The sequence below is a fragment of the Suillus bovinus genome, assembly GCF_016758785.1.
Source record: "Suillus bovinus strain UH-Sbo-P2 chromosome Unknown EDB93scaffold_2, whole genome shotgun sequence".
NCBI classification, from domain to species: Eukaryota; Fungi; Basidiomycota; class Agaricomycetes; order Boletales; family Suillaceae; genus Suillus; species Suillus bovinus.
Window position 1 is genome coordinate 522,347 of NW_024542058.1, and position 24,688 is coordinate 547,034.

The following is a 24,688-nucleotide window of genomic DNA, read 5'->3' on the forward strand; positions in this document are numbered from 1 at the left end:
CAAGAAGTTTCGTCAGTATTTAGCGTGGCGTCGACATGGTCGTCAGGCTAAGCAGCAAAATAATGATTTTGTATTCAAAAGTCCGCCAGCGATGCAGGATTTGAGGATTTCTACTTCTCTTGTCCAGCACTACTGACTCCACCTCATACGCATACAAGTCTACCTGCAGTTCTGCAGATTGGATGGCTCTAGGCCCACCGTGACAGTAATAGAGGCTCAACGGATGTCACCCGGACACAATGTCTAGAACCAAGTGAAGTGCAGATCGATCGATTCCACCATGAACCCACAAGATTGGTATTGCGCATGTCCTGTACAGAGTAAAGCAAGGGTATGCATAGTCAACGAAGGCCACTAAAGATATATCACAAGAACCGTCAAACATCGTAGCACTTATCATTCGATGACTCTGAATCATAATCCAAGTCCTGGTTGCCTGGCGATTTCGGATAATCGATTTCATCTTCATCTACAGATTCATGCGCTTCGTTATCCGAAAAATACTGGCCCTCAAATGCCATACGCAACGCTATGCTCGGGCTGAACAACGTGAACTTCGATTTCCCCAAGTGGACCTTGACCACCGAAAACATATATCCTTTCGGTGGGGAGTCGCTTCGTGCGCGAATTTCGTCAGCGACCTCTGGCCATATAGGGTCATCTCCAGGGAATTGCTCTAGCTTGTGCACGGGGAGCACGTGGATCCCCGGCGTATACACAGTCATGTCCAACAGAAGCACGAGTCTATCGCTGAATGCAGGGAACTGCCGCTGTGCTTCACGGACGCGCTTTTCCACGTCTTTGGCCATTCCAGAAATCTGATTATTTTCGAAGCCTGCAATGACTTGAAGACTATTACGGATATCGCGTGAGCCCCACGGCCCTGTTGGTGATTCGATTGAGAAGCATGAGACAAGGACCGAAGGGACCCACCAACGGTACACCTCAGAACTTGACACCATTTCCTGTGTCCATTGCGCCAAGCAGTCCTTTGGCATTTCTCCGAGCAATAGATTGATACCAAGCACCCTGAGCACCGACGCTTTTTGTTGACAAAATCCCATGTGCACACCGGACACTAGCACACGATCAGCATCTACATGATGGAACTATAGATCATCAGCGTACTCCTGGACCACTGCACCTGTATTCATGGAAGTTTATAGGTTCTACACTGCGATAGTCCATAGCATTGATAGTAGATGTCAGGACGACTTCGAGAGCAAGCCCCAACCCTTCGTCGCGTATATCTCGTTTTTCCACCGGATCATTTTGCATGCGAAACCAGTGTCGGAAGATAGATTGAACGACCCTGTGGTATACGAAAAATGTGGCGAGAAGGAAGAGCAACTCTATGTCACCCATGCGGCCACGCGGTGGGTGATCGCGACGGTTGACGTGAGGCGGGCAAACAACCCCCTTCTCCAACGTTTGAATGAGGCCAGCATCGATTGCTTGGCATACACATGTTATTCCGTCATCTGCATCGCGAATAGCGGATGCAATGTACGAGTACCCCGACCACAAAACTTCCTGCCTACCCGCGAGTCCCATCTGTGGATGAAGATCTATCTCCTCGTTTGCCTGCACCAAGATCCTCGGCAAGATCTGAGTGATCGCATCCACCACTATGCGAATCGAACCTTGGCGGATAAGCTGCGCGCGGCACGAAGCGTCTTGGCGACTGATGGTCTGGATAAACAGAAAGGAATATTTGAGACCAACAGTATAGAGATGAAGTAATTTGACGCTCGGATCGCCTGGCGTCCACGATCGAGGTTCTTCTACAGCAGTGGCATCTCTGATGATCCGACGGATGTATCTGAGAAGGGTGAAGACAACGGGCTTCACCCCTCCGGCAGCATGTATAAAATTCGATAACGGAAGGGTGACTTTGGCTGGATCTTCGGATTCAGATACGCACACATAGTTTGTTAGCGCAAAAGACGCCCGGATCTTAGAAATAAGGGCATCCGTTGAAGCTCCACGATGGCCTGGGAGTACATCTCCCCTAAGGTTTCCAACCAATATCCATAACCGCGCGGCAAATTGCTGGACAGAAACAGAAGAACGGAGCAAGTGACGCCCTTCCTCCGATTTGGTGCAGATCAATGAGAGTGGACTGATGCATAATTGTACAGCGTCGGACACACTGCAAACATCGGGGCGCGGAGGAGTAACTGAGACATCGTAAGGAGGAGGGAGGCAATTATGGGCGAAGAACCACATCCACGGATATGTATCGCTCCACCTCCTCACAATATACTTTGTCACAGCGTCTTCCTTGACACCAGTAGCTTGAGAGGCAACCGTGCTAATTTTGACCAATCCCATGAGAGCCCACTTCGCGCGCGTGATGGTAGGGATAGTCTTGGGATTGATGTAGGTTGGTACTTGAACCGAATGAAGGATCGCGTGAAAGATGGGCACCAAGCAACAGCATCGGGAAGTCCTTGGGAGCGTAATGAAATCAACCAGTCTTGCCAGATCGCTGATGGATCCCTGTAGAGCCTTTTTTGCAGCAATCTTGAGCGCATATTAGTGATGGAACGAATTGTTGTATGATAAGAGATCCAACTTGTATTGGCGCTGGCAGAGACTTGAGTGCTTTTGTTTCGTCTGGAGTGAGCTGCAAGCTTGCAAATGCCATCGGAGGGGTAGGTGTAGTGTGATGGGCTTCAGCAGGGGACAGGTGGAGGTTTGTCGATGTTTAGCGCTTAGCTTCTGGACCGTTATCATAATCATGATGAAATGGTCAACACCCCACAAGCCTCGTGTCTGATATGGGTGCGTAAGATCCATCGAGCGGCCTTAGTAACTGGAGCATTAAAAACAAAGAGACAAACACTAGTAAATTCAGGACCCGAGTGGTAAGGGGTGGCCGGGTACCTCTTGACTAATCGACAAGGTATTAAATCCTGCAGTGATACATTCTACAATTCTGTTCGGGTTTGTAACCCATACAAGGCAACAACAACTGGCCTTACATGCCAGTGACAGTCAAGGCCCTGCAACCAACCCTCAGGCTAAAGGAATCAAACACTCATGGGTTCTCTGACGCGGTTGCTGCCTATGACTTACAGTATAGAAGCTCGATATGACTCCTCAGTGGTGCGATCAACGGCAATCACAGGAATGGTCACTGCTTCTCCGGTGTCGAAGTATTAATGGAGCTACTTACGTGACGCAGCCGCATTGTGCTACTCAGATTCAACTGTCAGAGGTATCTTCAATGTCGCTCTCATCCGACCCTCCCAAGTTTCGAGTAGCAATCTGGTGAGCTGGATAACCTCTCGGACTGGACGCAGACTGAACTTGCCCTCCAGTGGTGCAGGCATAGGAGGGCTAGTTCTCGCTATCACGATAGGGAAGTTTGCAGGGCGCGATATCCACATAGACTTATATGAAGTCCGTGATGCTATTACAACTGCTGGGGCTGGGATCATAGTCTCGCAGCGCACAACAGAGGTTTTAGCGGAACTCAGCTTGTGTGAAAAAATCTCTCGTGTTTCGGCAATGCCCCCTTCCTCCAATCATGGTCATGGTCTGTTTAGAGAACTTGTTTTGCAACTGCGTTGAACTTGATTCGTTTTGATAGGTCGGAGATTGAGGAAATCCAACGTCCCAAATGGTGGTTTTGAGTGGTTTCAATATATCTCCAAAACTGGTCTGTGAACTCCATCATTTTGAACTGGGGGCAGAAAGATGACAAAGCCTGTCACAGTTAAACCAGGGTTCGTTATGCATCGGCAGGAGCTCGTCGACATTCTTAAGCAAAGCATCCCGTCGTCATGCACTATCCATTTTAATAAAAAACTCACCAAATATGAAAAGCAGTCATCAGGATCACTCGCCCTCTACTTTGCTGATGATAGTACATCGACCACCGACGTGTTAGTAGGGGCAGACGGCATCCATTCCGCAGTGCGGAAGACACTTTTCGAAACGATAGGCCCAGACGTCATAGACCCAAGCAAGATAAGACACTACAGCGATCCATCTTGGACCGGAACGCTTGTCTATCGCGGCACCTTTCCAGCGGAGAAGCTTTCGAAATTGGATCCACATAACGTAGCTTTGAAGGGTTTCATGACAGTACGTCCTATGAAAGCGGTCACGATCGCCATGAATAACTTTCATTTGGCAGTTTTGTGGGAAGGGAAAGGTAATTTATCACAATCAACTAATCCCTGTTTTCTGACGAATATTACAAAGCATGTCGTATCATATCCTATTTCGCAAGGAACGCGGATCAATGTCGTGGCATATGTCTCTGATGAACAGAAAATTGGCATGCCTTTTGAGGGCGATTGGGTTTCAGCTGTGTCTCTAGAAGAAGTTTTGGAAGCATATCAGGACTTCGAACCCGATGTTAAGCACCTTCTGAATGTGATTTTTTGGGTTGAGTTGGTCATGTTGTTCTCGACTGACGATTATTTTTCGCAGTGTTTGGAAAATCCCTCGAGATGGGCGCTTCATGTGGTAAATAAATTGCCGCTATTCACTTCCGACAGAGTTGCGCTGATGGGCGATGCAGTACGTTTCTCCTTGTTAGCACAATAATCATTTGACGAGTTCGTGCATATAGGCCCATGCGATGACGCCCCACCTTGCCGCTGGAGCTGGTCAAGCAATTGAGGTGTGCACGTTCATTCAGCAGACCGCGAAAATTCTTCTCTTTTTATCAAGGACGCGTTTGTGCTTGGACGCCTTCTTGCCCACCCAATCACAACATTGGATAACGTGCCTGCCGCGCTGAAAGCATATCAGGGCGTCCGCCTCCCGTTCACTCAATTCGTAGCACGTCAAGCGGAACGTACCACAAGCACGATATACGATTTTTGCGCCCTTGGGACAGATCAAGGCAATGAACAAGAGAAGATGGAGATTCTGAAAGAGAAGATCGTAGACCTGTGGGACAGTTGGGTAACTGAAGGTGAAGGCGGTGCTGTTGCTGAGTGGGTAAAGGCAGAAAGGCAACTGCAGGAGGGTTCGTCCAAATAGATGGTGTGACAACAGTGCATTGCGTTCACTAGCTCTACATTGTAGCGGTGCTGGGAAACGCCAGTCCCCGACTCCAAGAAATGATGATGCATTAGCAGAAAACAGCGTACCTATATATGTCAAAACCATTCACCTCTGCCGGCGCATTGTGTTTTTATTTTAGACGGGCTGACTTTATAATCTTGACGGGGTGCGAGACAATTTCCTGTGATCGGCAACAAGCACACCAAGAATCTGACAGATAAACAACACCTGAACTATGCTGCAGCATGAAATAGGTACATATTGTACTAGTGCGTGTGACCGAACATGATCATGATTAATTTCGTCAGCAAGCACTCAGGTGGTAAACTCACGGCCAAGAATGCGTTCGACCGCTGCGAGATTTTATGTAGTGAAGAATTGCTGGAGATGAATACTTGCGACGGACGCTGTCGAATTCCACCTCATTTCCATTGTTCAGTGTGCCGAAAAATCTCGAGACGGGCGCTTGACTTGGTAAATGAATTACCACTATTCATTTGCGACACAGTTGCACTGAGAGGTGAGTGCTTTCTAGCCATAATCATCCTTTGATCAATGAGATTGCATGCATATGTACCCCATGCCATGACGCCCCACTTATCGTACATGCGTGACTTTTAGACGATATATAGGAAATATAGATAAAACTTGCCGTTTAATACCTCAATAAAAAATTTCGGGTGATACACGTTTGATTGATTTCTCGTAGTCAAACCTAGAAGGTCTTGGGACCAAGGTGTTTATGTAACCTTGTACCAAAGGCATCTATCCTTGCTTTCTCTGCAAGTTCTTCGGTAGCTCCTTCACCCATGGTAGGAAGTCCCGTCCCTGCATATATGGCCTGAGTACCTCAGGTATAACGAGACCCTGAGAGTAGATGCAGTATTAGCATCAATCCATTGCGTCGTAAAAAGAAAGAAGAGCATACATCCGGTGTCTGGTAATTCTCGACCAAACAGCACAATGCGCGTTCTGTAGCGCACATCGTTCCGTTCAGCATGTGGACGTAGACCTTCCGCTGTTGGTCCTTCACTTTAAGACCACAACGGACCTCTAGTCGCCTGCTCTCTGTAGTATCGCCGAATTTCCGTCAACGAGAAGCTTACGGACAAGAATGAAACTTACGATAATCCGTGCAATTCGAGCAAGAAACAAGTTCTTTGTATGCACCTTGGAATGGGAACCACGCCTCCAGATCACATTTTTTCGATGCTGCGAGGTTCAATGCGCCACTAACGATCGCCACCACACGGTAAGAGAGACCCAGGCTCTGATAGAACGCTTCACTATTCTTCAGCATGGTATCGAATGCATTCCAGCTCTCTTCTGGAGCGGTGATCACGAATTGCTCGACCTTCTCAAACTGATGCACACGGAAAATGCCCCACATATCACGTCCAGCCGAGCCAGCTTCTTTACGGAAACATGTCGAGTATCCAGCGTAGTGTATGGGAAGCTGAGTTTTGGGGTCTTCGAACCATTCGTCTTGGTGGAATGCCGATATGGGCTGTTCCGAGGTCGCGATGAGATATTTTTCATCGTCATTAGCAATAACCTGTACGACGATATCGATTAGCTTTGAACTGTGCTACCCACCAAATTCGTCATGCCTTGTACAATTCCTCGTCGAACTGGTCAAGCTGCGCAGTCTTTGCCATAACATCTTTATTAACAAGGAATGGCGGTTGAACTTTTTTGTATCCTTTGCTGCGGAGGAAGTCAAGGGCATATGTGATGAGGGCTTGGTTGAGATCGACACCGTCATTTGTGAGGAAGTAGCCGCGGTGACCTGCGACCTTGGCACCTGGCGTATTGGTTTCAATACCAGTTATAGAATACGAATGCAACGATAATCAAACCTCGATCAAGGTCCATTGCGTCTAGCCTGAGCAAAACTTCATGATGAGGCATGATATCCGTCTTCTTTTCTACTTGACCATTAGGCCCATCTGGATGCCAGGTTCGGAGCGTCACATTGTCATCCTAAAACGTTGTCTCAGTTTCTCAGTTTGGCTAGGAAGACATAACTCGGATGCTCACCTCGGTCAAGCTGACTGGGACATCCTTCGCCACGAGATTTCCTACTGTAGAAGCTTTCTTCCGCATCTCGAACTCGAACTCGCGAGTCTCTTTCCGTTTCGCGTCAACCTTCGCATCTAGCTCTTTCTTGGAAGCGACAAGGTCATCTGCTGGTTGTTTGGCCTATAAGAGATCATAAATTCAGGCAAGTAAGCAGATGAGCGTCAAGAACAACCTTCTTCTTGGCTGCGATCTCCTTTTGCACCGCGTTGACCTGCTTGCTGAGGCCGTTCGCCTCAAAATCCACTTAAAATGCAATCAGCTCGTGGGTTCTATATTCAAAGACAGAGAGCTCTCAAGATCGCTCTTTTGAGAGGGCGATTTGGCTTGCCGATCATGAAAAGCAATCAAAACTCACTCTTCACCCACTCCGCGTACATGTCTATGACCTGATCGACCAGCTCTACCGACTCTCCTCGCTTCCGCTGCGATTCACGAATTTCCTCGGCATTCCCTCCTTTGTTGTCTATGAAACTAGTCACGTCAAGCGTCATGGTGGTGATATTTCTCTTCTAGTGTTGATTAAGCTTCTGGACCGCTGCAATGAGGATCGATGTGATTAAAGAGGGAGATAGCTAATGCTCGAGATCAAGGGTATCAGCTAGTATGTCGATTGGTGTAGTGTCACGAATCAAGATGTTTCGCTATCCTTTAATCTCTTCCTCCAATAGTCCTTTGAATCATCATTCGAGTCATGATCACGTTACGTAAGCAGGATATCACTGCCATCGAAACCAGCCAGTGCATTATCGAGTCGTCACTGTATGAACCTCTGAACGAATCATGATCAGCGACTTCCTCATCGCTTGCATGACCTTGAAATCTCGATGTCGACTCGCGGAAATAAAAATTTAGAACAAAAACCATACGACCAAACAAATGTCAATAGAAGATCCTTAACCGTTCGTGTTCGTTGAAGTGTTGTAAATCTGGTTTCTGGTGTACGTAGTAGTACATCGGCCACCCAACTAGCTGAGCATCAGTGTATCGATAATAACCTTCGCTTGCCCCAGTTTATATCTTTTGCTGTTCATCTGTTCATCTTTCATACCTCTGTCATTTCGCTTAACACGTGCCATATCGATGTTCAAGTTCATACGTCGTGTTTCAACTTCATTTCTGCCGCGCCCAGATCGGCCCTGGAGAGACGATGGTAAGTTGTATTTCACATCCCAACATGGTGATCTGACTATCTTTTGGAACCGACCCACTCTTCTATTACTGTTTTAATTGATTGATCTGATATTCAGCAACGTCCAATGCACCCACGATAGGCCGGAAGAGGTGCTTCAGCTTCGTTGAGGATGCCGATGATGACACTGCTTCTACGAGTATCAAGAAACTAAGGGGGGACTCCACGCAGGTTGAAGGTAGCAACCCTCCGATACCAGCAGTCTCGGATAAGGAGGGGGAGGATGTTAAATCAGTGACGCAAGGGGTGAAGGATGTGGAATTAGATGAGAAAAAGTTGGATTCATCCTGCGGCCCTGAGGAAGTCCCGCTTCCAGATTCTCCTGGTAGAACCCCTCAACTGGATGTAACATCAACAGAAGAAGCAGCTACGGTTCCGGAGGAGGAGGTTGATAAGAAAGATCCCCAAGATGACTCGGATGCGGATTCGGTAGCTTCTTCGTTTAAGGTAATTTTGGATGAGGGGCAGCCTGAGGATGATTCAAAGGATGATGCCAAGACACTTTCTACCTCAGCCGTCGAGGATGCACCTATCACAGAAGATACTTCTACTGCCGATGATACCCCAGCCGTCACAGAGACCGATGCATGACGCGGACCCTACCCTTGCTTTTGCAGTTTCCATTACTCTAATTATCGAGAACATGAGTACGTCTTCGGTGCATAGATCTAGTTGTTGATGAATATGTGGATGCAGGATGGATTGCACGCTGGCTGGTGCAGAAGAGGGTTATACTAACGATTTACGATACTCACCCGACACTGTTTATACGTACTGCTAATTCCTGTTGTTTGCCAAATATATCCATCTATTCGGGACTCAACGTGTACAGCCACCTGTTTAACTGCGATGGCCTCATGCATCTCTCTACATCTCATCATGTGGCAAGCCAAACAGACTAGAAGGACGATTCCCATATATTTAGTTTTCTCCTGTCGAAATCATGCGCATCACTAGTCATGCGCAGGCGGCTGAAAAGCAACCACGAGGAGTCAGACCTGCACGCGGCTCGTTTACTCTTTCATTCACATCCCTCATGTACTATCCGCTTAACAAGCTACTGGAATGCACACATATTCCGGCTTTCCAGGTAAAGTTTATTTTCATACTGCTGCTTGTAATCTGACTCGTCCGATGCAGTGGCTGGAATTATGTAGAAAACTACCAACTTGAACTTGCAAACAGCGGTCCACAACGGTTTGACTCCATTAATATCTGTTGACTAGCCGATATAGCAAGTACTCGCCTCATGTTATGTGTGAGGCATACACGCCTTTTCTTGCGCTCGTCAGCCTCATATGATAATCAGAACAGCCAGCCGCCTACTCTCTATGGCCAATCGATTTCATTCTACGAGCATCGATAGTAATATCGTGCTTCTTACGCCCCCCTTTTTCGTGGCATCCTCACCTTTCACAACGAGCTTCTCCTGCATGCCTGCCCGTCCACGGTACTTATACCTGGCACTGGTTTCATGTGTCCGAGGTTTCCTTACACTTACACATTACACGTACTTACCCCCATTGATCTTTCAGTACCCTTACCACCCTTCCACGCCATTGATCGCACGCTAGGTATCCACAAGAAAGGCTTTTGTCACCACTCATCCAACCCAGTCTTCTATCTCTCATCTTCTTCCCCACTATGTTTCGCTTCATGGGCTCGGAATCAAATAGCAAGGGTAAACAACGTCAGCAAGACGCTGACCCGCAACTTCAGGTGCATATCCAAACCGAAGTTCACCGTCCTCCTGGGGAGAGCCAGGGCTCCCAAGCCCTTGACAGTACCTCCTCCCTTCCGACTACGCCTTCAAACCCTAAGCGCCCGCTACCACCTGGGCTACGCGTGCCAACACACCCTTACCCATACTGGCAAAATCATACACCGGCATCATCTTCCCAGAGCAGCCTCGAATCACCTAAAACCCCTTCGCAAGTTTCCTGGCTCGGAGGGGCTGGAGGAACTTCGGTTGCTCGTGCCGTATCATCCTCACCAGATCTTCTGCCTCATCACTTCCCACCACCACCACCCACTGCACCACCAGCAAATGTCACACGCACGCGATCCTTACAATCCTCCAAGAGCTCGCATTCATTACGAGTGCCGATGCAGGAGTGTTTTGGGCAACCACTTTCTCCAATTGTTGAGCAAGACTATATGTCACCTGAGAAGCGCACTGTGTCGTTACCGAGTAGCCCTGACGGCTCCGGTTCTCGAACGAGTGGTACTACGGGCACTATGATGACACCGATCAGTCCATCTATGATGACCCCAACCAGTGCGGTGGCTATGTACTCCGCCCGCCCAATACCCACGCCCACCACTCCAGTTGCACCTCCGCAGTTTGTGAGACGACGAGAGGATTCGCTTGGTGAATCGTCACGTTCGTGCGCGAAATTTGGAATATAGTTCGTGACTCATCTATTTAAACAGGTTCATCGCCAGTATTTTCAAATTTTCTCTCCCGTCCGCTGAACAGGACCATAAGCATGTCATCGACGAGGACACACCAGTCTGGCAACTCGTTATCTGCAACACCGCCTGTCATTCCTCCTCTCGATCTACGCCCAGCGTTTCCTGGACCTCTCCCCTCAGATACAATTTTGTCCCAGGATATCACTGATGCTATTCTCGATGATGCATCGACGAAACGCGAGAGCTTCGTCACAGCTCGGTCAGCTGGTGCAATGCGGGAGAGCAGGTACTCTGCTATGCTTTTGGAACCAGATCATGAACCTTTAGATGATCAAGAACTCCCATCAAGCCGAACTGCGGAGTCTTCTAAGAATTCCCCCGAGCGTCAAAAAGGAATTTCCCAGCTGCCTTCACTACCTCCAGCAACACAAACACCCTTACTTCCCCGTCCTTCATCACGAACCTCAACATATCCACCCTCATACTCAATACCACAGCCCAATGTAGATCACCGGGCCAATCACAGTGGGCTCGATACTCCAAGCCAGCGTGATTCTGTTCAATCGATGTCATCTTCGTTCATCGACCGTCGCTTTGCAGAGTCAGAGCTGTATTTCGGCTCACACACAGAATGCTCTAGCGCGCGCCAGGCCAACGAGAAATGGGCTAAGCATGCTGAGAAATCCGACACCGCTCAGATACTGTTCTGGCTTGGGTTTATCGCACCATGGTGTTGGCTCATTGGTGGATGGTTGGTGAAAGCCAAGAATAATAATAGCTATAGCAGGGGCAGCAGCATGATACCCTTGTGGACGGGTAAGAGTGCACAGACCATTGATTCATTCAAGATGCAGCCGTTGCACCATGGCTATCCCTTCGTGGCGCCATCGGTGCAGAGCTTAATGCCACCATCGCATTCACGAGGGATACATTCAGTGCATCCTCGTGGCCCTTTTTTGATGGCGAGGAGTCCATGGATTAGACGGTGTAGGGTGGCTGCTGCTGTGAGTGGAATTGTTATTATGCTGCTGTTCATCGTTGCCCTGGTGGTAGTCGGGAGGAGCAGTTGAGTCGACTCTTGAACAACTTATCATGAAGGATCCGTATCCGTATATTACATTCTCAAATTAAAATGAGCAAAGCGATTTTTACCGTACAGTACTATATGATCATTTCTCCCATCACATTCCGAGGATCAAGATTGGGCCTAAAGACCTGGTTCGAACCTGTAGCACTTCATGAATACTCATCATTTTACAAATATTTAGCACTTTACGAATACTTACGGTTTACGAAAAGAGGGTACCTAGAAATCCAAGTATTTAGCAGCGCATGGCAGCATCATGATCATTTGCAGTACGAGATGCCTGACGACAATGTGATTCCTTCAGGCTGTACTTGAACTTATGTAAGCACCGCAACCTGTAGGCGATCCAACCCCAAATGCGCCTCCCGATGATTCAGAGTGACCTTACCCTCCACAACCACCATGCCCAAATCACCAGCAGAGATTCTTCTCGAGAAAGCTGATAAGAAATCAAATTCTTCCACTGGATGGTTCTCTTCTTCATCAACCAAATGGGAGGAGGCCGGGGATCTATACCAACAAGCTGCCAACTCTTTCCGGCTCGAGAAGCAATTCAAGGCGGCTGGCGACTCATTTGCAAGAGAAGCAGAATGCAGAGAAAAGTGCAACGAAGTCAACGATGCAGCAAATGCTTGGTGGAATGCTGCCAAGGCATACAAGAAAGATGACCCTCAATGCATGTCTCTCCGCACTGTTGATGCAGCTGATACTGATCTGTCTCTGCAGTGGCGATTCAGGCTTTAGGCTGCACGATCATGCATCTCACCAAGTCGGGCAGGTTCCGCCAGGCAGCAGACAGAGAGAAGGAGATTGGTCAGATCTATCAACACGAATTGAATAACATCGCGAAGGCATGCGAGAGCTTCCAGCGAGCCGCTGAGTGGTATGACCAGGAGGATGCTGCTGCGTATGTACAGTTTTCACAGGGCAGGACAGTAGCTCACTTTTTGACAGAACGGCTAGCGCATGTCGTAAGGATGCCGCGGACCTCTGTGCTGAAGTAGAAGATTACAAAGGAGCTATACAACTTTATGAGATGGTTGCGAATTATGCGCTGAAGTCGAACTTGACAAAGTATAGCGTGAAAGATTACTGGTTGCGTTCGGGCCTTTGTGCGCTTGCCATGAAAGTATGTTTCGCGTTGATGTGACCCACTCAATTTTTGATCATGTTCTAGGATGTTGGGAAAGCGCAGCGAGACATTGAAGTGTTCAAGTCGAAAGATGTTACATTCACCTCAACTCGGGAATGCAAGTTCCTAGCAGACATGTGTGCCCTCGTAATGGAGGGCGATGAACAAGCCTTTACGACAGCAGTGTTCGAGTATGATCAGGTAACGAAGTTGGATAATTGGAAGACAGGAATACTGTTGAAGATCAAGAGGTCACTCAAGGACGATGTGGATATTCTCTGATGGAATACCCTTCACGTCTCACCTGTATCATCTATACGTACGTCGGACGGTTCACATCCACATTAATAGGTTAGATTGGGCCGAATATATTGCCATGTACATCATGCACGGGACGAACTTGCGGACTACTGTACCACAACCTGCTTCAAGTTATATACATGTATTCGTCCACATCGTGGCACGTGTTATGACGCATTGTCTTTGCCATGCGCAGCCATGGAGCACCACGATCGAAAGGGAGATCGCGGGCACAACCACACAAGACTCAAAGACTGAAAGGCAGCCTGGAAGATGAGCAGATGGAGGGATGAGAGAAAATATAAAATATAAGATATCAGAGACACCGGGACACAGTACACAACGGGAGCCAAAGCCACAACGAGCGCGGCTCGTCTACTAGTGTTGATTCGGAAGTACCTACATGCGAAAGCCGATTGGGAATGTGTTAATCCTTCATTCTGAGTAGGCTTCATACTACAAATACTCGCCGGCTACACCCAGTGATAGATGAAGAGTATCTAGTTCTTCCGGCGGAATGAGCAACCTGCAAAAGATTAGTATATCACAAAACGACGTCGTTGGATAACACACCCTCCGTGAGTCTTGCCTTACCACCCGTAGGTTGGCATAGGACACTTGCACATGAGCCGCAAAGGACTACTGATTGTGCATGAGAGAATACAGTGGTGATAGCAAAGCATCCTGTAACAAATAACCGGGTAAGATCAGTGGTGTCGGGTCTGGAGCAACGGTACGCACCTGGGCATTTTACGTCCATGAAATAAGAGTTGGGGGATTGCACGAGACGCTTGAGTTTGTGCTGCTTGCGTTCCTGTTCTGCAGAGGGGTTCAATAAATCGACAGCAAGAGTCTGACCAAAATCTGTGAGGATTTCGGACAAGAAGAACAAACGTGCAGCATACCATTTTGATGAGCTGTTAGTGTTTTTGTTTGTAAGAGTTGCTGAATGGCTCGAGCAATACGCTGACCAAAATGATAGAAAACTTGATGATATGCCTAGTAGGGACTTAAGGTTTGAGCGGAGACTGAATGAGCTCTCGGAATTACCCGCACTATGACAGACACCAAGAGCCTCGCGTGCGATCGGTTAAAACACCTCATGATCATACGATCGTGTAGAAGCAAGTACATATTCGGCGAGTTCATTTGGATATCAAACGGTATCGTACACTGCCAAGACATCACACCCTCTAAGTCAATCTCGAGTTGATGATATTGACGAACTCTGGCTTCAATGAAGCTCCTCCGACAAGGAAACCATCCACGTCGGGTTGAGTAGCTGAAAGGGAGAGTCAGCATATCCTTTTCGATCTTGTTCCGTAGACGTACATAGTTCTTTGCTGTTTGCAGCGGTAACACTACCGCCATAGATGATCCTGGTATTCTCTGCTACAGACGGAGACACACTCTGAGAGATGTACGTGCGGATGTCCAGCTGAGCCTCCTCAGCTTGGAAGGATGTGGCAACTCTCCCTGTACCAATCGCCCATACAGGTTCGTATGCGATCACAATGCCGCTGCGAGATTATCTGTGAGCATGGCACAACACGGCACGACTGTCCAGATTCGCACCTCCAGTCACTCTCCTGCAGCACATCGACGACGGCCTGCAACTGCTTCTGAACCACTGCTGCAGTTTTCCCTGCTTCACGCTCCTCAAGGGTTTCGCCGACACAAAGTATGACTTTCAACGTTGCTTTTAAAGCAGCCTTAGTCTTCTGGGCAATGAACTCAGATGTTTCGCCGAAGTGGGTTCGGCGTTCAGAGTGGCCTGGAAGAAGTTCAGCCGACATCTATAAAAGTTTATAAATCACTCACCTAGAATCACCCAGGGGATATTGGCGTCGACGAGTTGCACAGGACTAATGATGGAAGAAAGTTCAAAATTGAGCCAACTAGGGCGTTCTGTCAACTCGCCTGATTTCGCCAGTGAATGCTCCTGAATCTTTGTGGTGGCAGTTTTGAGCAGAGACCTGTATTTCCGATCGCACCGTTTCTTTGACGTCCATAAGATAAAGTGACGGAGGCGCAATGACGATCTCTGCAGCAATATCTGTAAGCTGAAGATCTGGTGAATAGATTAGAATACGCGCCAGTTGTGCTGTCTAGATCAGCAGAGTTCAGGATATTGATGATAGACTTCGTTTGGTCCCGCGAACTGGGGTTCATCTTGAAATTTCCGCCGACGAAGAATTGACGAGGCATATTGAATAAAATCGAGGTGTATGGTGGAAGGGAAAAGACAGACAGAGGACAGCGTGACAGCGGCGTTGGCAGGTCCTTGATCAGGAGTGGCAGGGGTCTATCGTTGAACGATCTTTCTGATTGGTATAAGTCTCCATCGAACCACATTGAGCGAGGGACTGTGCCAAAACGAACCGAAAGAGAAACTTGGCCGCATCTCCGTTGCGATAAATCGATCAAAGATCATTATTTATCTACTACCAACACTAACTCTACTGCTCCTGTTGATCTCAATAAAAAATATGTTCCTGTACTGCATCAAACCACTCACTCAAGTCATCCGACGTACGAATCGTCTCGTCCATGATTTGTTTGTAAACATTGTCGAATGTCTGCGAGTTCACCGAGACTACCGCCGATGTACGCACTCAGTACGCAGCAGAGTGTAGCTCCGAAGAGTCTATCCATCCGTCCATCCAAAACCTTCCACAGTCCTGCAACTAGCATATCGATGATGTCGATGAGGAGTCAGGACCCGCCGTGCCGCTGTGGCTGGCAATGTTTACAAATGTTGTCTGCCAGTTGCGCTGGGTTTGAAAGTTACGTGATCACTCAATATTCTACTGTAGTTCGCCTCCACCCTCGAAGTAGTAGTGGTGGTGGTGGGTATGAGCCTGGCAGTAAGGACGTTAGCGTGCATGCACCCACGTTATCAGATCTTTTTCTCCCTCAAGTCACCAGGCCTGCTACTCTAGTAAGCCAAGTCATCGGAGTAGTTGGGGATACGATAAGTAAGAAGGGTTTCTAGTATTGATAAGTCATCCACACGAACTTCGCTCAACGCATATGATAGTTCTTGTCTTGAACTCTGTCCTGGTCGATGTGCTACGATTAACTTGCTGCTGGCAGATGCATCGCGTCCGCAGAATAGTTGCAATAATAATGAGAACAACTTTGCGAAACTTCCAAATGCGGCAGTCGTAAACCACTCGAAATCTTTTCTCTTCCGACTCTCGCACAAGCGAATACAGTTTCGTTGATTAACAGCTCGACGTGCTGTCGAGATATTGAATAATGGTTGGACATGCATAGGCCTGATTTTTTTTTGCATACTGATTGCTCCGTCATAGAGGCCAATTCTATTGCAAGGCAATCAATCCATAGCACCTTCAAAGCTTCAACCGTGATCTAACCTTCTATCTCGCAGGTCACGAACGATCACTCACTCAAATCAAGTTCAATTTAGAAGGGGACTTACTGTTCTCATGCTCGAAGGACCATATCATCAACGTTTGGTTCTCACACAATGGTGAACGCCTAGGTACATACGATGGCCACAATGGCACAGTATGGACAATCGACGTCGATTGTAAGGACTTTTTTTCTTCCTTAATGGTGCTACTGATCTTGACCAATATCTGATAGCACAATCAAGATTTCTTGTCTCTGGATCTGCCGACAACGAGCTACGTCTGTGGAACGTATCCGATGGCAAATGTCTATACGTTTGGGAGTTCCCGACGGCCGTGAAGCGTGTGGCATTCAGTGATGATGACGAGCGTGTCGTTTGCATCACTGAGCAACGCATGGGCCATCAATGTGTCATACGAGTGTTCAAGCTAAATCGTGATGGAGATGGAACGACTCGTGAGTAAGATGGAGATACTCCTCTTGATCACTCCTGATACACCACTGCCCCTCCAGAATCACTGGAACCAGAACATATGTTCAGTCCTATAGGGTCCAAGGCTACCGTTTGCGCGTTCACCTATACACCAAACCTGATCATAACCGGCCACGAGTCTGGAAAAGTCGCTCTTTTTGATGTTGTCACCGGGACAGAAGTTCTTAATAATGAGCGTGCACACATGGATGTCGTCACCGATCTGCAATTGTCTGCCGATCGCAGTTACTTCGTAACAAGTAGCAAAGACAAAACTGCTCGGGTGAGTCTCTAGCTACCGGTGATTTGGGCATTTTGATCATAAATGCTACTTGCCTAGATACACGACACAAAAACTCTTCGAGTACTCAAAACTTTTGCAACAGAGACACCTTTGAACAGTGCAGCACTAACACCCAACAAACCATACGTAGGTCGATCATTCATCTTTTTTATCTTGCTCATAAAACGGATACGTGTACAGGTTCTAGTAGGTGGTGGTCAGGAAGCAATGCAGGTCACGACTACGTCTCTGCGACAGGGCAAATTTGAGACCCGCTTCTGGCACAAGGTCTTCGAGGAAGAGGTTGGTAGAGTAAAAGGTCATTTTGGACCCATCAACACGTCAGTTCCCCTAGTTTTATTTCTTTTCAGTGATTTTGATTGATGATTTGACCGCCAGGATCGCTGTTCATCCGGCTGGCACGAGCTATGCTTCTGGCGGAGAAGATGGTTTTATACGTGTCCATCACTTCGAGGAGTCCTACTTCAGAGCAAAGCCGTATGGGGACCTTCAGCTTGAGGATTGAACACGTATCCTATTATTCATGACACGTGACCTTCCACGCTTTCATGACGTGTATCCGAAGTGATTCGAGATTAGATGATGTATGCACCGTGCATCATGTTGTATCGCAGCTCGAAGGGCGAGTGCGAGTCCTTGAAGTGCCCCGCATGAGATTTTAGTTCGTTCGAAGTGTTGTTACTGTAAGGAGTGCAATGGAATGAGACAGTCATGAACTGAACAGATGCCGTCTGGACTTTCCTCTCGTATGTCGTTGATTTCGGTTCAGACCAAAATTGCCCCATACACTCGTCGAGTTCCAATCAGTCTATAAGCAGACCCATCAAGCAGTGGAACCAATGATCATTAATAAACAATGCCATGCAAAGGGAACGAGTGTGCAACGAGGTGAGTGATACATAGCGCAGTGTGAATTAGCGTTGTTGTCGATAGCATTGAAGGGTATGAATATGCAATGTAGAGCGAAGTGGATAACGTCAAACATTTTTCTAGTTGAGATAACCGCGACACTTCGCAGAGCCACATAAACATGGGATCTTATCTTGCTCGATGGGGAAATGGTAATCTGCAAAGGGCATCGTATCAGTCAAAGAAACAAAGTATGGGGGTCTGACAGACCATATGTAATTTCATCGCCCAATTCAATATCTTGCTTGGCATAGATGACGATCTTCTTCTCGCCGTTGATAGTGATGATTTTCGCAGTACAGTTCGGATCGCATGAGTGATTAATGAGACGTCTTAAGAAAAACATCAATCAGCAGCTGCAGCACGTAAATATTCGAGCCAGAACTTACCCAAGATTCCCTTTCTTTGTGGCGTCCACCACAAGGTCCTCATCAATCCGAAACAAATAACTGCTCCCAATCCCTTGCCGCTCATACACCTTTTCCCGCTTGTCTGCGACTTGAGCCCGAATAATCTCGCCCACATACTCAATGACCATCTCCCCTCGCGCGATCCTCTCCATAGCGTACAATCCCCAGTCATGAATCGGAGACCTCGCAAACCGGAGATGCTTTTTCCGCGTTTGGAGCTGGTTGAATTTGATGCTCAGCTCTGCAGCGGCTGTCTCGCCTTTTGAAAGAGCTACAGCTCGCTGCACCTGGTTGATCTCTTCCAGACCCTGAGCGCGGCGGCGAGCGTTGGCGCGGTTCGAGCGAGAAGAGGTGACTGGTTGGACAGGTGCTTCGGCTGGAGCGACCGATTCCACGTTCGTGGATCGTAGGGCATATTGAGCGACATAGGCTGATTTCTCAGCATGAGAGATTTTGTAGTAGCCTTCAGTACGTGCTGAGCCTGTGAGATGCTTCCGAAATGCTAGTACTGTGTCGGTAGGATGCAGCGAGACGTGAGACACGCTTGAAGTGTCATTTGACATAGCCAGCCGAGCGAAATATAGGTCCTCGTCATCATTGCATATGCCTTGGTCGAGTGGATCAGGAGGAAGACTCGGAGGTCGTGGTGGTTCCGGCACGGGAGAAGGCGAGCGCGAGACCGACTCCGCCTTTGAGATATGTATGTTAGCAGTAGCAGGAACATTGAAATCCAACTCGTCGGGCCGTATGACCTCATCGACCACCAACTTAGCTGCTGACTTTTTCTTGACAACCTTCTTCTTCGACAAGGCTTTCTTATGCGGTTCATCATCCTCAAGTACAGCGTCCTTCTTAGGCCTTTTCTTGACAGGCTCCTGCTCCTCATCACGAACCTCGGAAACAGCCCGCTTCCGCGGTTCGGGTACAAGGTTCTCTTCATCCTCGGACTCCAGATCTAATTCAGATACCCTCGTAACCTTCGTGACGATATCTTTCTTCCGCTTTTTCTTTGGTGGTTCAACGGGCACAGGCTCTTCCGGTTCAACGAGAGGAGCTTCTTCTTCAACCACGGCTGTCTTCGCCTCTTCCTCCCTTATTCTCTTCGGTTTCCGAAATGAAAGTCCTTTCAGACCTCGCTTCTCCGCCGGCCGTTGCTCATTGACCATCTCAGGACCCTCCCTAGCTTTCGTCTCTGCAACTTTCGCCTTCTCGTCTGCAACCAGCTTCCGGAGATCAGCAGCAGCTACCCGCTCAGTAATATCCTTCTCCAAAAGAACCTTGAGTTCTTTGACGATCGTATCTGCTGCTTTTTGGACTATCTCCTCCTTTGTCCAGCTGGTCTTTTCAGCAGCCACAGGAGCGGCGTGTGAAGGAGGAGGACAAGCTGAGAGCGTTACCGAGTGGTGGCCAAGTGTTCGCGAGCTGAGCACCATAGCTGCGCGTCGCGCAGAGTCGCTTGTTTGGAAGGCAACATACCAAGCGTTGTGATCTCGTAGGACGCAGTCGACCTTGAAGTCTTTGAAGAACGCGCGCACGTCTTCTTCACGTATAGATATCATCGCACCACCGGTGAGGTCTATTCGGACATGCTCGAAGCCGTTCTTGGCAAGGGCGTCGACGACAGTGGCACTGGTAGCCTCTCTCTGCTGTTGATGGCGCCCTTGTCCTGGGCGGCGGGAGATAGGGGAAGGTGAGCGGGATGGAGGTGCTATAGCGTGAGTAGAATTATGATGTGAAGGACGACCGCGGGTATGGATGGGTGTTGATGAAGAGGAGTGTGAAGATGACATAGGCGCAAGGTCATTCACGGCCGGGAAACGAGTGCTCAGTGCTGAGTTCATCATTTTGGCTTTCATGACAGGTGCTGCTCTTCTGCGGGGAGGTGATAGGCGTCCGTTGGTGTATGGGATGTGTGCAGGGCGCGCAGGGAGCTGATGACTGGGACGCCATGTAGGCTGGACAGGTGTATGCGTTGAGCTTGGGGTCTGAGCTTTCGGTATGGATATTGGTGCGGGTATGGGTGCAGGTGGTAACGTCGGAACCTTGGTTTCCTTCTCCTTCCTTCTTTTCTCTTCTCTGCCGCGATGCTTCTGTTGTTCTAGCTCTTTCCGCACAGCCTTCAGTTTGAGACCTTCGCCGTCAAAGACCACCTTCAGTTCCTCCCCGTCAGCCATTCCCATGCCTGTGCCAAATTTCTTTCCGTGGGTACGCTCTACACACAACTTGGCCTCTTCATGTGTCTGGTACCGGATGAACACGATGCCAAGCGCTACCCCAGACTCCATGTCAATTTGCGGATCAAAGGAGGAGATCCTGCCATGTGCACTGAAGATGCGACGTATCTGCTGCGTAGGTGTTAGGGGTGATAAATTCATGATCAGCACAGCTGTGGGGGGCGGTGGGCCTGTTGAGTTTGGATCATACTGTCAAAATGCGTCAATGGGGTTAATCGCAAGATATAGTGATTACACTCACTTCATACCGAATTTCATGGAACGCGTCTCGGTGGGGACGTTTCTTGAAACCTGGGGCTTTACGAGGATCTGTTATGGTAGGTTCTGGCTCGCCCTCGATCACTTGTCCGTTATACCGTGTGAGCGTCTCCTTGCCCTTTCCTTTGCCCTTGATCCGGGGTTCGTCTGTACTATCGACCTGAGTAGCTCGAACCTTCTCTATTAAAGCGCGAAAACGTCCGTCGCGGTCCTTGTCGATGACAGGGTCATAGATGACTTTGAAGTTGTTGCCAGCGGGGTATTCGGAACGGGAGGGCGGCCATGGGGGAGGGGGAGGTAGGGAATAGAATTTAGGTGGTTGCGGTTTCGATGATGATGCGACTGGTTCTGGAGGAGGGGGTGAGGGTGGGGGTGAGGGCGCGTGATCTGGTAAATCGTGTGACGGCGATGACGGTGCAGGTGCAGGTGGTGGTGGTGGTGGTGGTGGTGGTGGTGATGGTGATGGCGGCTGCGGTGGTGGTGAAGGTGAAGGTGAATGAGGTGGTGGTGGTGGCGGCGGCGGCGGTACTTCTGAAGGTGGTGGCGGTGGTGGTGGTTCCTCTGAAGGTTGTGGTGGTCTCGGACGTAATTCGGTGAGGGAAGTTCTGCGATTAATTGTAAAGGAGATCTTCACAGGTTGATGAGGTCTAACACCATCAGCAATAGTTGCTGAAGTATTATTACTGGAGCTCGCTACGGGTGAAGTTTCGTCGACTGGCGATACAGATGACTAGAAAATTATCATTATGATGAATTCTCATCATTCAAGTAAACAAAACTCACACTCGATGTTGACAATGAACAATCAACCTGCTTGCCCTTCTGCGTAGATCTTGGTCCCGTCGGTACGTTTATTATAGGTGGTCCGACATGGCCATTAACAAAAGGCTTTCCGGTCGGTTTACCTCGGGGTTGAGTTGGAACACCATTCAGGAGTCTTGGTCCTGTTGGTGGTGGTGCGCCAATTTTACTAGTACTAGCACCAGGTGAGGAACCCGATGTCGAAGTTGACGGCGTCGGAGCTTGTTGTGACGATGAGCCAGGCAACGAACTCAGAAGCGCTCTTGGTCCCTTTGGAGGCGCTTTACCAGACATCAAAGCAGTCTAACTAACATGAGCAACGCTCGAAATAAAAAAAATCTTGTTCGTTTTCACTGTCGTCGAAGAACGTGCAAAGATAAAGGGAAACCGGAGGATACGGTCGATGAGGATCGTGGACAATGACTAGTAAGCGTGTGCGAGCACAAACAATTGGGTCATCACCACGGCAAACAACGACCAAGCCAAACAGCTCAGCAGAGCTTGACTAGCACCTTTTCTTCTTCCCGCCATTTACATTCAAAAATCATCAAAACTCACAGATAACGGTAACCTGGTTATCCAAAACTCTACCGACTCACGCTTCAGCTCTTGATGGGAACAAGAGTAGCGCCTACTACCACAGATGCCACGTATACGTAGGAAGTTTCGTTTGCGTCTTGGTTTCTGTAGAGAAATTTTACTACATGTGGCACTACCCTAGTAGGCTACGGTGCTCCACCTTCCTTCCGAAAGCCTTGCTGCAAAGGCATGCACTCGCGAACGCACCTCAATTTTCCACTCCACTTGGCGCTGATATCCGGGCTTTAGTATGTACTTTTTTGTCTTACAGGGGAAATTTCACGCATTCAAATCTGTCGGCATTCCGCTATCGTTGTGGGTGCCTTGCTTTGACTTGGCTGCTACCATCTCATAGAAAACCGATTTGATGGATGCCCTTGGGCCTTGAAGCATTCCAATATCAACGTTCAACACTCGTCGCTATACTACAGCTGGATCATCCGTTCCGCACTGATGCAAGTCGCTTCCTGTCTATATATCAAGCATCTTCTCTTCATGGTCGAATCGGCAATTGACGTTACCCTTCGCGTGATGTAACATGATCTGAGGCTTGCGCAAGCCAACAACAATTGCTAAACCATCTCCTAGAAACGAGATCTTGAATAGAACAAATATTTGACTACATTTGTATGTTGTTGCACAATTTACACGAGTGTTTGTATCTCTAATAATTAATACTATCAGTGTACGCACTTAAAAGGATTGTTGCACACCACCAAAGTGATGAAAAGGCGCTCAACCGCTATGATAAATATATCACAATAGGTGCCCCGACCACCAACGAGTGAAGCTAGCCGAAAGAGATGAAATGAAATGAATGACTCGAGCCGCTTCGATCAAAGCATCCTCAAACGCTTCAAAATATCCTCATAATTCCGTTGCGTGATCCGCTGGCCCTTCCTCTCCAACAGACAAGCTGTACTATACTGCCTTGAAATATGTTGCAGTTTCCCAGCGTCTTTGAGGAGAATAGACGAAGGTCGGTGAAGATTCCCACTCGGACTCGTTCCCATATCACTGGTGCTGGAGGTGTCCAGATTACATGACAATGGGTACTCTTTGCTCTCCTGCATCATGGGAGCGAAAAAGGTGGTGCCCTCCTCCATGATAGGAGGAATGGTAGGAGGAAAACAGGGAGCATTCTGCACACGACCCTTCCTGGGCTCTACACCCACAGGTACTGGAAGCCTGCCAAAGACGAGCTCAGGGGGCGGGGCTTCACCGAACTTACGGCACAGCCTCATGAAACGCTTCTTCTTCACTGTTGAAGGAGACGGTGGCGGGGGTGTCGATGGTGACACAGGTGAGTGTGCAGGAGGTACGGCCAAAAATTTTGTGGCGGATATCGGCGTGGCTGCAGGAGACGAAGCTGTCGCGGAAGTAGGAGAAGAATTCGGAAAGTTGAAAGTGACGGAAGACTGGTGGTATGCGTGAGTGCGCACCGAAAGAGGTACAGTCCGTAGGGTGGGCAGACTACGTTGGGACTTGATGTGTCGGCTTCCCAGCTTTGTAACAGAGAGATCCTGGGATGGCTCCAGGTGTTGCAGCGCGTGTGCATCCAATTTCAGAGCAGGAGGCCGATATTTTCTCTTTTGTCGAAGGACTTTTTCTGAAGATGTGGAAGAAGAAAAGGTGGAAGAGGGTATGAGGCCCTGACTGTGGCTCTCTTGATGATCCAGGAGAGGATCCAAGCGCTGGAGAGCAAGCTGTATATGCTGAGCTCGTTCGGGATCTGGAACGGGTGCAAAAGATATATCTTCCGGTACGTCATGCTCAGCCTGCTTTGATGAGTCTTGGACGCGATAGTAAAAACAACATTATAGGACTCACACAAGAAACTGGAACACGCGACATTGTAAATGCGCAGCCGAAATCTGAATGCTACTATAATAAACTGAACGGCTCTAGTGCATCCAGTGCAACACCGTATAAAAAAGGGTGAAAGAACGAATGAGATTATTCTAGAGAGAGTAAAGGAAAGGAAATAACGCGACTTGTCTTTTGCAGCGCCGCCATTTATATTGATGTTGAACGACGAACGTAAGTACCTAGGGTTCATAATTTTTTGAACTCCTCGTCAACGTTAGTAGCGACATAAACAGTCTGCAAA

General features: G+C 48.4%; 11 protein-coding genes across 11 annotated transcripts; 5 read left to right on the plus strand and 6 right to left on the minus strand.

The window, feature by feature from the left end:
* Positions 1–283: 283 nt before the first annotated feature.
* Positions 284–2,838, minus strand: EDB93DRAFT_1115342 (uncharacterized protein). The gene is made up of 4 exons (XM_041448279.1): positions 2,579–2,838; positions 1,129–2,526; positions 934–1,078; positions 284–883 (listed from the first exon to the last, which is right to left on the minus strand). Exons 1-4 carry the CDS (start codon positions 2,648–2,650, stop codon positions 378–380), a joined length of 2,121 nt encoding a protein of 706 aa, XP_041313107.1. The 5' UTR covers positions 2,651–2,838; the 3' UTR covers positions 284–377.
* A 39-nt stretch (positions 2,839–2,877) lies between these two features.
* EDB93DRAFT_1115345 (uncharacterized protein) lies at positions 2,878–5,282 on the plus strand. Its single transcript, XM_041448280.1, has 9 exons — positions 2,878–3,276; positions 3,327–3,544; positions 3,599–3,667; positions 3,725–4,095; positions 4,148–4,165; positions 4,216–4,389; positions 4,447–4,536; positions 4,589–4,639; positions 4,690–5,282. The coding sequence occupies exons 1-9, from the start codon at positions 3,098–3,100 to the stop codon at positions 5,002–5,004; spliced, it is 1,485 nt and encodes a 494-aa protein (XP_041313108.1). The 5' UTR covers positions 2,878–3,097; the 3' UTR covers positions 5,005–5,282.
* Positions 5,283–5,477: 195 nt separating this feature from the next.
* On the minus strand, positions 5,478–7,758 carry EDB93DRAFT_1115351 (serine-tRNA ligase). Its single transcript, XM_041448281.1, has 8 exons — positions 7,466–7,758; positions 7,283–7,353; positions 7,069–7,230; positions 6,888–7,011; positions 6,639–6,832; positions 6,154–6,583; positions 5,957–6,096; positions 5,478–5,895 (listed from the first exon to the last, which is right to left on the minus strand). Exons 1-8 carry the CDS (start codon positions 7,599–7,601, stop codon positions 5,794–5,796), a joined length of 1,359 nt encoding a protein of 452 aa, XP_041313109.1. The 5' UTR covers positions 7,602–7,758; the 3' UTR covers positions 5,478–5,793.
* A 251-nt stretch (positions 7,759–8,009) lies between these two features.
* On the plus strand, positions 8,010–9,122 carry EDB93DRAFT_1115354 (uncharacterized protein). The gene is made up of 2 exons (XM_041448282.1): positions 8,010–8,260; positions 8,358–9,122. Exons 1-2 carry the CDS (start codon positions 8,191–8,193, stop codon positions 8,888–8,890), a joined length of 603 nt encoding a protein of 200 aa, XP_041313110.1. The 5' UTR covers positions 8,010–8,190; the 3' UTR covers positions 8,891–9,122.
* A 1,159-nt stretch (positions 9,123–10,281) lies between these two features.
* On the plus strand, positions 10,282–12,091 carry EDB93DRAFT_1115362 (uncharacterized protein). The gene is made up of 2 exons (XM_041448283.1): positions 10,282–10,670; positions 10,733–12,091. The coding sequence occupies exons 1-2, from the start codon at positions 10,406–10,408 to the stop codon at positions 11,782–11,784; spliced, it is 1,317 nt and encodes a 438-aa protein (XP_041313111.1). The 5' UTR covers positions 10,282–10,405; the 3' UTR covers positions 11,785–12,091.
* A 38-nt stretch (positions 12,092–12,129) lies between these two features.
* Positions 12,130–13,468, plus strand: EDB93DRAFT_283913 (vesicular-fusion protein SEC17). Its single transcript, XM_041455961.1, has 4 exons — positions 12,130–12,477; positions 12,528–12,708; positions 12,756–12,930; positions 12,979–13,468. Exons 1-4 carry the CDS (start codon positions 12,204–12,206, stop codon positions 13,213–13,215), a joined length of 867 nt encoding a protein of 288 aa, XP_041313112.1. The 5' UTR covers positions 12,130–12,203; the 3' UTR covers positions 13,216–13,468.
* Positions 13,469–13,733: 265 nt separating this feature from the next.
* EDB93DRAFT_1075375 (ribosomal protein S27-domain-containing protein) lies at positions 13,734–14,086 on the minus strand (the record flags this gene model as incomplete). Its single annotated transcript, XM_041445160.1, has 3 exons — positions 13,734–13,759; positions 13,807–13,917; positions 13,975–14,086. Coding segments are annotated over 3 exons (249 nt in total), but the record flags the coding sequence as incomplete, so codon positions are not given.
* A 162-nt stretch (positions 14,087–14,248) lies between these two features.
* Positions 14,249–15,542, minus strand: EDB93DRAFT_283778 (Triosephosphate isomerase). Its single transcript, XM_041455960.1, has 6 exons — positions 15,330–15,542; positions 15,154–15,277; positions 15,055–15,098; positions 14,809–15,007; positions 14,566–14,753; positions 14,249–14,515 (listed from the first exon to the last, which is right to left on the minus strand). The coding sequence occupies exons 1-6, from the start codon at positions 15,439–15,441 to the stop codon at positions 14,427–14,429; spliced, it is 756 nt and encodes a 251-aa protein (XP_041313114.1). The 5' UTR covers positions 15,442–15,542; the 3' UTR covers positions 14,249–14,426.
* An 840-nt stretch (positions 15,543–16,382) lies between these two features.
* On the plus strand, positions 16,383–17,927 carry EDB93DRAFT_284305 (WD40-repeat-containing domain protein). Its single transcript, XM_041455965.1, has 7 exons — positions 16,383–16,497; positions 16,551–16,569; positions 16,628–16,789; positions 16,846–17,067; positions 17,125–17,366; positions 17,424–17,707; positions 17,766–17,927. Exons 1-7 carry the CDS (start codon positions 16,495–16,497, stop codon positions 17,890–17,892), a joined length of 1,059 nt encoding a protein of 352 aa, XP_041313115.1. The 5' UTR covers positions 16,383–16,494; the 3' UTR covers positions 17,893–17,927.
* Positions 17,928–18,376: 449 nt separating this feature from the next.
* On the minus strand, positions 18,377–21,358 carry EDB93DRAFT_1075257 (uncharacterized protein; the record flags this gene model as incomplete). Its single annotated transcript, XM_041445154.1, has 4 exons — positions 18,377–18,453; positions 18,507–18,628; positions 18,686–21,129; positions 21,182–21,358. Coding segments are annotated over 4 exons (2,820 nt in total), but the record flags the coding sequence as incomplete, so codon positions are not given.
* A 1,652-nt stretch (positions 21,359–23,010) lies between these two features.
* On the minus strand, positions 23,011–24,687 carry EDB93DRAFT_284656 (uncharacterized protein). The gene is made up of 2 exons (XM_041455969.1): positions 24,409–24,687; positions 23,011–24,356 (listed from the first exon to the last, which is right to left on the minus strand). Exons 1-2 carry the CDS (start codon positions 24,430–24,432, stop codon positions 23,415–23,417), a joined length of 966 nt encoding a protein of 321 aa, XP_041313117.1. The 5' UTR covers positions 24,433–24,687; the 3' UTR covers positions 23,011–23,414.
* Between the last annotated feature and the right edge of the window lies 1 nt (position 24,688).

What these genes read in the sequence shown, in the direction of transcription:
- EDB93DRAFT_1115351 (XM_041448281.1), bottom strand. Translation starts at nt 7,601, where the DNA reads ATGACGCTTGACGTGACTAGTTTCATAGACAACAAAGGAGGGAATGCC. An exon ending in GTACGCGGAGTGGGTGAAGA is followed by an intron (nt 7,354 to 7,465) that starts GTGAGTTTTGAT and finishes TTGCATTTTAAG; the next exon opens with TGGATTTTGAGGCGAACGGC. An exon ending in CTCGAATTGCACGGATTATC is followed by an intron (nt 6,097 to 6,153) that starts GTAAGTTTCATT and finishes GCGATACTACAG; the next exon opens with AGAGCAGGCGACTAGAGGTC.
- EDB93DRAFT_1115345 (XM_041448280.1), top strand. Translation starts at nt 3,098, where the DNA reads ATGACTCCTCAGTGGTGCGATCAACGGCAATCACAGGAATGGTCACTG. An exon ending in TTGCGCTGATGGGCGATGCA is followed by an intron (nt 4,537 to 4,588) that starts GTACGTTTCTCC and finishes TCGTGCATATAG; the next exon opens with GCCCATGCGATGACGCCCCA. An exon ending in GAGCTGGTCAAGCAATTGAG is followed by an intron (nt 4,640 to 4,689) that starts GTGTGCACGTTC and finishes CTTTTTATCAAG; the next exon opens with GACGCGTTTGTGCTTGGACG.
- EDB93DRAFT_283778 (XM_041455960.1), bottom strand. Translation starts at nt 15,441, where the DNA reads ATGCCTCGTCAATTCTTCGTCGGCGGAAATTTCAAGATGAACCCCAGT. An exon ending in GCATTCACTGGCGAAATCAG is followed by an intron (nt 15,099 to 15,153) that starts GCGAGTTGACAG and finishes TTCCATCATTAG; the next exon opens with TCCTGTGCAACTCGTCGACG. An exon ending in TATCCCCTGGGTGATTCTAG is followed by an intron (nt 15,008 to 15,054) that starts GTGAGTGATTTA and finishes AACTTCTTCCAG; the next exon opens with GCCACTCTGAACGCCGAACC.
- EDB93DRAFT_1115342 (XM_041448279.1), bottom strand. Translation starts at nt 2,650, where the DNA reads ATGGCATTTGCAAGCTTGCAGCTCACTCCAGACGAAACAAAAGCACTC. An exon ending in CTCTGCCAGCGCCAATACAA is followed by an intron (nt 2,527 to 2,578) that starts GTTGGATCTCTT and finishes TATGCGCTCAAG; the next exon opens with ATTGCTGCAAAAAAGGCTCT. An exon ending in AGTTCTGAGGTGTACCGTTG is followed by an intron (nt 884 to 933) that starts GTGGGTCCCTTC and finishes AATCACCAACAG; the next exon opens with GGCCGTGGGGCTCACGCGAT.
- EDB93DRAFT_284305 (XM_041455965.1), top strand. An exon ending in TGATGGAGATGGAACGACTC is followed by an intron (nt 17,068 to 17,124) that starts GTGAGTAAGATG and finishes CTGCCCCTCCAG; the next exon opens with AATCACTGGAACCAGAACAT. An exon ending in GCAAAGACAAAACTGCTCGG is followed by an intron (nt 17,367 to 17,423) that starts GTGAGTCTCTAG and finishes CTACTTGCCTAG; the next exon opens with ATACACGACACAAAAACTCT.
- EDB93DRAFT_1115354 (XM_041448282.1), top strand. Translation starts at nt 8,191, where the DNA reads ATGTTCAAGTTCATACGTCGTGTTTCAACTTCATTTCTGCCGCGCCCA. An exon ending in TCGGCCCTGGAGAGACGATG is followed by an intron (nt 8,261 to 8,357) that starts GTAAGTTGTATT and finishes TCTGATATTCAG; the next exon opens with CAACGTCCAATGCACCCACG.
- EDB93DRAFT_284656 (XM_041455969.1), bottom strand. Translation starts at nt 24,432, where the DNA reads ATGTCGCGTGTTCCAGTTTCTTGT. An exon ending in CGCGTGTTCCAGTTTCTTGT is followed by an intron (nt 24,357 to 24,408) that starts GTGAGTCCTATA and finishes TCATCAAAGCAG; the next exon opens with GCTGAGCATGACGTACCGGA.
- EDB93DRAFT_283913 (XM_041455961.1), top strand. Translation starts at nt 12,204, where the DNA reads ATGCCCAAATCACCAGCAGAGATTCTTCTCGAGAAAGCTGATAAGAAA. An exon ending in CAAGAAAGATGACCCTCAAT is followed by an intron (nt 12,478 to 12,527) that starts GCATGTCTCTCC and finishes CTGTCTCTGCAG; the next exon opens with TGGCGATTCAGGCTTTAGGC. An exon ending in TTTGTGCGCTTGCCATGAAA is followed by an intron (nt 12,931 to 12,978) that starts GTATGTTTCGCG and finishes ATCATGTTCTAG; the next exon opens with GATGTTGGGAAAGCGCAGCG.
- EDB93DRAFT_1115362 (XM_041448283.1), top strand. Translation starts at nt 10,406, where the DNA reads ATGCAGGAGTGTTTTGGGCAACCACTTTCTCCAATTGTTGAGCAAGAC. An exon ending in ACGACGAGAGGATTCGCTTG is followed by an intron (nt 10,671 to 10,732) that starts GTGAATCGTCAC and finishes CTATTTAAACAG; the next exon opens with GTTCATCGCCAGTATTTTCA.